Source organism: Magallana gigas, chromosome 6 (assembly GCF_963853765.1).
Source record: "Magallana gigas chromosome 6, xbMagGiga1.1, whole genome shotgun sequence".
In the NCBI taxonomy this organism is placed as follows: domain Eukaryota; kingdom Metazoa; phylum Mollusca; class Bivalvia; order Ostreida; family Ostreidae; genus Magallana; species Magallana gigas.
The window spans coordinates 26,501,921-26,513,344 of record NC_088858.1 but is presented as its reverse complement, the minus strand read 5'-3'; the positions used below and the strand labels follow the sequence as shown (position 1 = coordinate 26,513,344).

The 11,424-nt window shown below is 32.9% G+C and overlaps 1 protein-coding gene across 1 annotated transcript; it reads left to right on the top strand.

The window, feature by feature from the left end:
- Positions 1 to 6,640: 6,640 nt before the first annotated feature.
- Positions 6,641 to 11,084, top strand: LOC105327147 (uncharacterized). Its single transcript, XM_011427459.3, has 6 exons — positions 6,641 to 6,678; positions 7,719 to 7,987; positions 8,661 to 9,146; positions 9,422 to 9,488; positions 10,228 to 10,607; positions 10,855 to 11,084. Exons 1-6 carry the CDS (start codon positions 6,648 to 6,650, stop codon positions 10,936 to 10,938), a joined length of 1,317 nt encoding a protein of 438 aa, XP_011425761.3. The 5' UTR covers positions 6,641 to 6,647; the 3' UTR covers positions 10,939 to 11,084.
- The last annotated feature ends 340 nt before the right edge of the window (positions 11,085 to 11,424 follow it).

Below are 11,424 nucleotides of genomic sequence, written 5' to 3'. Positions count from 1 at the left end.
TTCCGCGTGATTCTTCCAGTTTGTGTGAATTGCCTGAAAAGGGGCTAGAAATTCCAAACCCTATGAAATAGACTGTTGAAATTAAATATTAAAGTTTGACCATCAGTTTTTGGTTCACTAACTGTGTTATTTTTAGCACCTTTTTGTATGTATTTTTCTTGTTTGAAAAGAACAAAGAAAAGAAGCATATTTACTGTTTTCTATTGATAGTTTTATTCTTCATCAATTTTAAAATAAATCTTTAACTTGAAAAATGTTTTTACCTCTTTCCTTCCTGGGTCTGAAAACCCACAGGCGACAATATAAAACATTTAAAGATGGCCCTACGTTGTAAGTTTCATGTTTGCGTCGATAAATTCCTTTTATATGATAAAACAAAATGTTGTTTCGATCAAAGATTAGCCATTTTGTGATGATGTGATATTTTACCTAAAAATAATCCGTCTTGATCAAATTAAGTATCAATGATTTGAACAACTTGCATCTATACTATTATCGTTTTACTAACAGCGTGCCAGTTTGCTTGTCGGGCCGTGCTAAAATTTTGTATGCCGATTATTATATTCGTCACCGATTGGTTGCATGTGAATGCTAATTTGCATATCAAACACAGAACCCAGACAGAAACGCACTGACCAATGACATTGCATAATGTTTTGGTAGTGAATATCAATAGGTGGACACTCCAAAGCCTGCTGTTTGTTAAATTTATTTCTTTAAGTAAAAACGGTGGAGGGCGTTTATATCATTTGAATACATTGTCAATCTTCCCATTTCTATCGTTTTGTTACCGATATGGAAATTGATGAAACAGTATGTAACTGTTAGTACCATATGCAAAAGAGGTCCGAGTAAAATGGTGTAGGCATACTACTATAAATCACTTTTTCTAGGCATATATATTTAATACATACTAGTATAACAAACAACAAGCTTTGGACTGTCCACGTGTTGATATCATGTAATGCATTAGGTCAGTGCGTTTTTGGGTTCTGTGCTTGATGTGCAAATAAGTATTAACTTCAATGAAATCGAACAACCAATCGATGAGTAATATGATAATCAGCGTACAAAATTTTAGCACGGCCAGACAAGCAAACTGGCACGCTGTTAGTTTGCGATAACGATAATATGCTCAACAAGTCTAACAGGAAAGAGGACAGACTACCTTTGTTTGTTCTCATTTCTATCAATACAACGTATATATGATTTATACACTGAAACACAGAAAATAATACATTTGACTTTTAATTTCCAAATCCTGTTTCCGTTTCCGCCACCACTTTTGTATTCCAAATCAATAACTTGTGAGAACGACGCCTTTGTCACCATTTATGGAATATAACATTTTGTTTATCTCTTGTTTTCGTCCCTTTCAGAATCATCGACATTTTAGACAGCTGCTACCATAATCTGTCATATTGATAAGAATCATTTGTTTTGGTAGGAATATTTTAATACATTAAACCGCATCATGTATACATTTTTTTTCTTGGAGCTTTCACGTCGCGTGCGAGAAACACCAAAGGCTTTCATATCTTGCACAACTTTAAAAACTCAAATCTTTTTCGGTGTATTTAAAGAGTGCATGGTTAACATTACAAATATATAGCAATTGTTGCAAGGTATGACCAGCATCTATTACATTTTATCAAATGTATTAAATATCACTGTACCACGCGAACGGATTCAATTATATCGTTCGTCTAAATTAGTAAAACAAAATCTACGTTCCTTAATCTAAGAAAAAATGACTGACAATTTTTTTTTAATTACTTGAAATATAAAGTCTTCTTGACTTAGCTGTTGTCGTGGTGCAAAAGACCTCAGAAGTTTTGAACTTTGTCATTTTCCCGCGCTTGGACGCTAGTTTCCATCTATGTTTTTTCTTGTTTCTTGCACCCGGACGATTTCCTTTGTAGCAAATTTCTGTAAAATTAAAACTTACTTGAATATATAATTATAATCTCTGTGGTTGTTATCTACAACATAGAAATTATTACAATTTCATAGAATCATATTGTACAATAATTGCTGTTGTTAATGATTATACCCCGCTCAAAACGAGAGGGGCTATCCTGTTTTACCCTTGTTTATCCGTTTATCTGTCTGTCCATAATAATAAAAAATTGTTGCATTTCTTTAGCCACTATTCAGGTGCTTCAATATTATCTTACTTTTTGTTTAGGCATATATATTATGGGATTTCGTACCAATCGGACGTGAACTTTCTGCTAATTGAAGACTGGGGGTTTTTTTGCCTAAATTTTCAACATATTTTCGTCAAAGATTTTCATCAACTATTAATCGCAGATTCTTGAAGATTTAGTTCACTCTTTGTTTTGGCATGCAATATCGTTTTGGCATGCAATATCTAGTTTAGTATCAATATGACGTTAGCTTTCTATTAAATGATGACTTTGTTTTTCAAGCCTAAATTTTCGAACACTTTTTCGTCAAAGATTTCAGAGCAACTATACGTCTTTTTATACAGATGCTTGTTTTAATTCAGTCTTTGTTAAGGCATGCAATATGGTGGGATACATTTTTATACCAATCAGATGTCAATTTCCTGTTAAATGTCGACTTTGCTGATTTTGTAAATTTACATCAGAGCAAACGTATTACTAGTGAGTAATGGCTCACAAATATCTTATTTCTTATATCTTATTTCTGAAAAAATAATAGTATTTTGCCACAAACCGCCATTTATTTATCTTTAGGCAGGTTTTCTCTTCCAGCCTTTTGCACATTTTAAAAAATATGAAACTGAATTGTAAAATTTTAATATTAATATAATTTGATACATGGAGGAGACCAATACAATATGGTTTTATAAGCGATGTATCGTGTGAGAGTTATCTCCGACCCTTTTATCTAAACATTTATTCATCCATCTAAACGTTAAATTATTCCTGGTGAACTGACACGTCTAATGATTAATGTCATTTTTATCTTTATTAAAGACTTTTTTCGTTTCTCGTCTTTTTTTTTTTTTTATAAATATAGAAGTTGCACTGTCTTTCTATGTTTTATTTTTTGTGATAAAGATTTGTGTTATTGCCACCAAAAGTCAGACCTCTGTGTGAAATCTGTTTACTATAGTCAATCTTTACCGAATTTAGAACCGTTAATAATAGGTCATCATCAGTAATATTCTTACATGTATGTACGATTCCTAGAATGTAAATTCACTTAATAAATCAACCACTGTTTCCGAGAAATTAGAGCCAATGTTTACGAAGTTTACGAACGACGCTTTACACTTGATTTTACATTTAAATCAGTGGGTTAAATTAAGGATCAAAATTTTAAATCGTGAGGTTTGCGAACGACGCCTTACACTTGAAAACTGGATTAAAATAATGACCAAAATTTAAAATTGTGGACTTGAATAATAATAAAAAGACGTGCAATAAACTAGGTAATAATATTATTATTATAGTCTTACCACAATTTTCCAATACGAGGGCGTTGATGTATTAACATGAAAAGGTCATTTATAAGAAAAACACTTGTAAGCTGTTTTCTTTGTTTTTTTCCTGACATTCTATTTGAGAAGGGATTGTTGACCTACATGTTTCTGATGCTCGGCCTTGGATTAGTGTTGTTGTTCGAATAAAATGAAAATAAGGATGGGTTTTGTTTTCCATCACTTATTGTTGATTTTCTTTTAAAAGACAAATATCTATAAGCAAGAACGGTCAAATCATATGAAGTCAAACATTCTTATTTTCATTTTTCTTCTTCAAATTTACATGTTCCGAAACGAGTGAAATAAAAAAAACTAGGGAGACTTACAATGGGAAAATCTAACACCTTTTTATCCATTTGGAAGTTTCTTTTTCTTATTTACCGGGTTTTCCGTGGGGAATTCTCATAAACAATGGTTCATATTATTCAGTGAACAAATATACGTATATTACTGTTTACTCAACATTAACGGTTCCAAAACTGGTATAGAATGCCTGTAGGCTAAGAGATTTCTCACAGTGGTCTGACTTTAGGGTGAAATAGCACCTCTTTGTTCACGAAAAATAAAGAATGTAAAAAAAAAATTAAACATAAAAATAAACATAGTTTATTGAAAGAATGATTGGCCACGAAACTAATTCTTATCAAGTATTCAAGTGTTTTTGAAGCTGTAATTTTTTTTTTAATTAGCGAAAATTGATTCCCACGAATATTATAGCATTACATTATTATAATATTACAGTATTTCAAACATCAATGAGATCAAAGGAAATAAAATAGCACTACATGATTGATAGATATCCGTAAAATGTCGTTATGCAGTACATCATACAAAAAAGGTAAAGTGAAGTTTAATACACCTGCCTTCTTTTTTACGATCATTTCCAAAATCAGTTGTCGTGATCCACTAACCACACGTGTAGATTGCTTCACGTGAGTGGATCTACGTATCTAGTTTTATTCATAATTTCAAAATGTTCCAAAACTACTAATAATTGTTGCGTTGCGAGAACATCATATATTATCAAAACCGATTTGGTTTGACTTTTCCTATAGCGTCACGATCATTTCTGTCAGCTACGTCATGCATAAATTATACACGCCGCCGGTGATCAGTATACGCTTATGCAATGCCAGAGCTGAAGGATTTCTCAGAACAGTTTATTTCCCCCCAATATTATTCATTCAAAATCGACTATCCCGTATGTTTAAATTCTGTGCTAAACTCTCTCTCTCTCTCTCTCTCTCTCTCTCTCTCTCTGTGTAAACGGGCGTTAAACCATAGCCTCAAGCTACGGTCCAGAGTACGGCGTTATAAAAAATATAATATTTAAAAGTTGCATGTGCTGAGCGTTCATTTCATGTAAATACCGTAAATGTATAATGCACATGTATTACCTACTAACTTGCCAGTCAAAGTGATAGGTATGAATTCCTCGATTTCTACACCTTTCGATCGGCAATCGACAGTCAATAAAAGTATTGAACGATGGTGTGAAAGAACGAGACGGAAGTGGAGAGTGCAAGGAGGTTTGTACATGTGCGTCTTCATTAGGCAAGTGTCCGATTCGTTTCTCTTCTGTTGCCCTATCACTTTCGGTGTAAATATATATACTAAAATATCCACATACCATTTACTGCAGATTTCTTTATTTTACCTGTCTCTGAACCCCCGATCACCCACTCCATACATGAACACTGGTTTGTTTACATACATAAAAAATACAGTTCTTGATCCGCTTTCCGAGTACGGTTAAAGGTTGTTTAATAGGAGAAAGTTTGGGGCGGGTAAAGCTACAATTATTAACAGTAGTAAACTAAATGAAGAATTATTTAAATGGATTATTTGCACAAAATGTGGTATGGTATGATGTAAATATTTTTAAAAAATAGTGTTATTTTTATACGCGGCAAATTGCCGTAAAGTTTTTTTTGTACATGTAAGTATTGTATGCACTGTAGCTTTATATTTTCTAACCCAAAATTTATACACAGAGCTACAGCTATATATGTTATGTACCGTATGTATTGTTTTATCACAAGTGTACACTTTCGAAAAATAGCCCAATTTCGATAGTCACGAGTACCCATGTGAATTTTTCATTCTCTGATATGTTGTTGTTCTGTCCGTGCATAATTTAGTCTTATTTAACCAGCAGCCAATCAGCGGTAAGCTGAATCCACCAATAAAAAAACTGTGGTTAAGGTGCGGGTATTGTTTATGTATGACGTAGCTGAAAAAGTTGAACGCGACGCGATCGGAAAAGTCAAACCAAATCGGTTTTAGTAATAACAATTTGGAGATCTAAAATGATATGACTTACGGTTATGTTTTTTAAAGATTTTGTTGCACAGCTGTAGCAATACTGTAACGTTTGAACTATCGTGATTTTTACTAATATGAGCAAGGTCCCCATTTTGGTAAACATTTATTTCCGTTTTTAATGTATATAGTACTTCAGGTATTTCTAATAGTCAAACCAAAATTTGAGGGTCAGCTTGCGAGTTAAAGTTAGATACAGAGCTCACAATTCTTTAGGGTTTTTTTCACATTTTGAATTTTGAAAAAAAAACCAGGTTTAGACCTTAAAAGAATGTGACAAACGATAAGAACGGTTTATTTTGTTCAAAACGAATTAGCTGTTAGAAAAACCAATATTCAAAAGAAGTTTTACCGGTATATTGAATCAATGTAAACAACAACGCGGCACGAAACTTTTTTGCATAACAAGGAATTGTGAGCTCTGTATCTTGCATATACATGTAACTCTATGACTGACACTCAACTTCTTCAGTCATTAGAAATACATTACTAAAACATTGCAAACAATAAAAATGATAAAATAATAGTTGACTAAATTCGTGACCATGCCCGCTTAATATAAAAACATTAAACATTTAATTAAATAATTGAAACTCAACTATCCAGCCGCCCCCCCCCCCCCCCCCCAAAAAAAAAAGCATTGCTTCTAGTTTTTGACAACCAATATTTTCATGAATGTTAAGAAACAAGAAAAGACAATTGCCAACAATCTCTCTCTCTCTCTCTCTCTCTCTCTCTCTCTCTCTCTCTCTCTCTCTCTCTCTCTCTCTCTCAATCAAAGCATACATCAAGGGTCACAGGTGAGCGGATCAGATATCTTGTCCATAAGATGAGCAGCTACCGTCGCTCAATGAATCAGTGGGACAGCTACTGTACGTCAGGTAGGGTCTGGATGCATATTTTTCATTTTTAAAAACATTCATTTGATAAAAATTATCACTTTCTAGATTTCTTAATGCTTATTTTCATACCTGTTGAAACTTAATTATAGTACATGTACAAGATTTCTAGGTGTTTTTCATTTTTACATTTTGAAACAATCATTAATTTTGATAATTACCATTTCTAGATTTATAGATGTTTATTTTTCCACCTGTTGAAACATTCAATTGATAATTACCATTTTTATATTTCTAGATGCTTATTTTTCTACTTGTTGATTTATTGAAACATACAATTGATATCAATTACGTTGTATGATATTTTAATTCTTTCAATTATTTTTTTCTATATTTTCCAGAAGATAATCAGAAAACTTTTGTCATTCACATACAGAATAGTTTGTTACTGTATCAGCAAATACAAAAAAATTTAATTTAACTCTTGAAATAAAAACACCACTAAAAACGGGGGAAATATACTGGTTGCAATTAATATGTTAACAACTTAACGTTTGTTTTAACATTTACTTAAAAAAAATGGATATATATACATAGCATGTACAAGCATAATGTCATAATGTTTTGCTGCTGATATAAGAAATAACTTTAAAAAACTATTTAACTAACTTGATGACTTCATATTTTGATTATGCATACTTAAAGTTAATGTACTGTCATATCAATTTAAAACTTTACGAATTCAATCAAAAAATCAAAACCACCGTTAGTGTTCTTCTCAACACCAGTCAAATGTTACATAAAAATGCAATTACTTTGTAATTTTCTTTCTAGTGAGAATACATGTATTTGTATTTTTTTGTGTAATGGAATAATTGGCGTCCTATAAACATACATGTAGCTGTACTTTTATATCAAATACTTCAATCCTTCATGTATTATTGCAAGTGATCTTTTAAGTATCGTTTTTCTTTGAAAATGAGTAAAATATCACAAATGCGGAAGGGTAAAGAGACACACATGCAGCTAATAGTCATTAATTTATTTTATCAACTTTTCCGTCTCGCTTTTTAATATTTTAGGAAAGATGTTTTTTCGAGTAGCACTGTTTTGTATTTTGCTGCCGTTGGTCATCTCGTGGGAACAGAGTTTTGTCGACAGGGAAGAAGCCGAAGAGCTGAGAAAATCTGTGGTGTATTTGTCTTCTTACAACTGTGACCTTTCCCCATCCGTCTGTCCGCCCGAGAACACCCACTCCTATCACCCCACTTCCTGTCCGTACGTGAATCGCAGAGACGCCCAGATCGAAATCATGCAGATGGATGAGGTATCTGATGTGATGTGCTTACAGGTAAAAAAAAAAGAAGCTTTTGATTCAGTAATTTTGAAATCTATTCACTAAATAAAACAACATTTTTTCTTAAACGCTATTTACTTACAAATGAAATTACAGTTTAATCTCTCCAACAAATACATTTACTCTTACGACTTTAATTGTTTATACCTTATATCATATTGTGTAAACCTTATATCATATAGTTAATACCCTATATACCCTATAACATATTGTGTATACCTTATATAATATTGTTTATACCTTATTTCATATTGTTAAAATCTTATATCATATTGTTTATACATGTACTGCATTTTATATTGCATATACAATATATCGTATACACATACTTGTATACTCCTGATTTAAAAAAATATACCCATTTATCTATGCGCCGTCCAAAAATTTAAAACAAACACATGTACATGCAAAATTAATTCTCATGCATAATAAACTTTGGCATTCATCACTACAAATATCTGAATTGATTTCCCTTAATCTTTTTTCAAAATAGACCTTCAAGCCTGCATTATAACAAGGTCAAAGTTTTGGTTTTTAGTATTATAGTAAGGTTAACGTAAGGTTAACTTAAATAGTCGATTTAAAAAAAACACAACAGCAAATAGGACCAAAAAAGGAGGAGGAAATAAACGTGTAATTCAACCAGAATGCAATGTTTTCAATGCAGGGTGTTTGGTATGCCAGCGACTTGGAAGCCATTGTAGAGAGAACATCAGCTAATTTCCCGTATTCTTACAGTTTCTTACATGACACAACCGGTCGATTCAATAGCACCAGAATACCACACCCACCATGTAACGAAAAAGATACCAAAATCTTGAAAATCATCGACGAATGCGAATTCAAAGAATGCCATTATTCGTCTTACAGAACTAAGATATTCAAATGCATTGAAGAAATTTGCAAGGTTAAGAATATCATGCAAGAGATGTCAGAGACCTGTCTGGGTTGCATATTTCAAGGTACAGAAAGAGGTAACTTTATGGAATGCACGAAGCCTGCGTATGCATTTAATCCCACTGGACTCTTGGTGTTGAGTAGGTACAAGATATTAAAAAATCAGCACAAGCTGTATCACCCTTACACCAACGTTGACAGTACGGGTCACAAAAGTTCATCCGAGATCATACAGCGAGGATATCTGGATATTGAGGTAACAATACAATACAACTGTTTGAAAAATTCTTTGAGAATAGCCTTTTCGTGATGGTATCAAGTATAAATGCATATCAGTTCTATAACATTTTTCCTTTGCAATAATTTTGTATTTGTTACATATAAAAGCATTATTAGATTTAAAAGTGATAAGCTTTCCTTATTAACGCTTACCAACAGATTTTAATTGTTCTGTTAAATTAAGCTGTCAATTTTGTCGACTTTCACTCTCATTATGCCAATAAGTTCACTGCACCGTCCTCCTGCGTTTAGGTGAATCACATCGGGCGTGTCATATGCACTCACTTAACGGAGAAATTTGGGGAGGAGTACGTGGAAGGTCTGTAGCTTTATCAACACGTTCATCTACAATGTAGTTTCTTAAGATAAAACAGACCTAAAGATTTGTACATGCGATTGAGGCTTAGAAAAAGTAAGACATGCGCGGATCCAGAGTTTATTATGTAATTTAGAGAAATTTGAATTTTGCAAGGGGGAACCCATCCCCCCTTTCAATCTGTGCATTAGAAGAGTTTTTGTACAGCGCCCATCTTTCTGTATAGCTGTACATCTGTTATATTATATAAATAGTGCCTGTTTGGGAGGGTAACAGTTGAAATTGACACCCCGAGAAAACCATTGTCAACCGACGCGAAGCGGAGGTTGACAATGGTTTTCGAGGGGTGTCAATTTCAACTGTTATCCTCCCAAACAGGCACTATTTATTTTGTTATACTGAATGTCTTTTTTAAAATTTTTAAGAAAAGTTTACTGATTTTATATAGGAATAACGTGAATTCTACAGCGAACCGTACGCGCATAATTTTCGCGCATGTAACATTTTTTAATGTTACCCGTTGCCAAGTGCGTTGCTAACGCTGAGGGTAATAGTAAATATTATTAACTGCGTCTTAACCAATCAGATTTCAGTATTTAACATGAAAGTATAACAATACACATTAACAACCAATTGACTAATTTCAACAGAATTTGACATAGTTGTGCTGATGAATAATACGGTCTCGCAATTCTCAGTTTTTATTTCGATAAAGATCATACATCTTTCTTTCAAATTTTAGTTGCGAACACTTTCCGGAGTTATAGGGAGAAAAATTTTGACGAATTTGACACGTTGTATAAGTTGCTGCATAATGTTCCCCGAACAATAGTGATGGGCGACTTAAACGCTAGTCCATCTCTCTCCAAGGGAAGCATTGCTCCACAGTTCCCCGAGAATCTGGAAGTCCTTCGAGACATTGGATTTCAAGATCCTGTTTCTGATTCACACAAAAACACCCAGGCCGATTGTTCTTACTGCTGTGGGAATTTCCTCGTCATGAAACCGGAAATAGGAGTCTGTTCAAAGACTAGTCCATCCATTGGCTATATATTTGATCACGTGATGGTTAGGGGATATGAGGTAGTGGATACGGAAGAAGACTATTTGAAAAATAATGCAGTACGTAATATAAATGTTCTTTGTTTCCAATAATTTAAAGCATTATGTATGTAATAACTAAGTACATGTATTTATTTTAAAAATTAATGGTAAAAAAAATTGAATAAATTCAGGTCTTGTTTAGGTTTTTTTTTCATGTTAAATGCTATTGAAATTTAAAATCATACATCATTTTTATAAAAAAAAATTAGACATTTAAAAATTATTTATGTGTAGGTAAATGCAAACCTTTGTTTACCATTCCTAGGTTTATCGGATTTTCCTCGTCAATACGCAGGGATCGGCCATGTCTAGACACTATGGATTTACTGTCCCCGTCATTATCGGCTAACCTCAATCTACCCTGGTCTGGAGAACCAGTGGGCGATATTGTCAATCTTGACACAGTTTACAATTATACAAATCTTGAAACAAAACAATATTTTTAGTTCTGTTAATTATGACATGGTTTACAATACAAATATTGGAACAAAACAATGTTTATTAGTTCTGATTAATAATTTCTTGTAGAACTTTTTTCTCTTTGTCGTATTCGAATGCTTGAATTTGGCGAGCTGTGTTAATTTTTCCAGCTTTCTGACAATATTTCACACCGTGACTGTTTGAAGATTATCCTTAAAAAATTTAATGTCACCTTCAAGGGAGCGCATCTAGTTTTAAACAAATAAAATTTTCGAACATATGAATCAATTATTGGTATTTATTATTATCATTATTAAAAAAATTTCAGTATTCAACTTTTATACCGACTAACTTGTCAACGATATGTCCCTCCAATCATCAAGACAACCAGAGTGTGTACCCAAGGAATAATACA

Bases quoted from the DNA above. Each gene is read 5' to 3' on its own strand.
- LOC105327147 (XM_011427459.3), top strand. From the start codon at position 6,648: ATGAATCAGTGGGACAGCTACTGTACGTCAG. The intron at 7,988-8,660 runs GTAAAAAAAAAA...TTTTCAATGCAG, and splicing joins CTGATGTGATGTGCTTACAG to GGTGTTTGGTATGCCAGCGA. The intron at 9,147-9,421 runs GTAACAATACAA...TCCTGCGTTTAG, and splicing joins GAGGATATCTGGATATTGAG to GTGAATCACATCGGGCGTGT.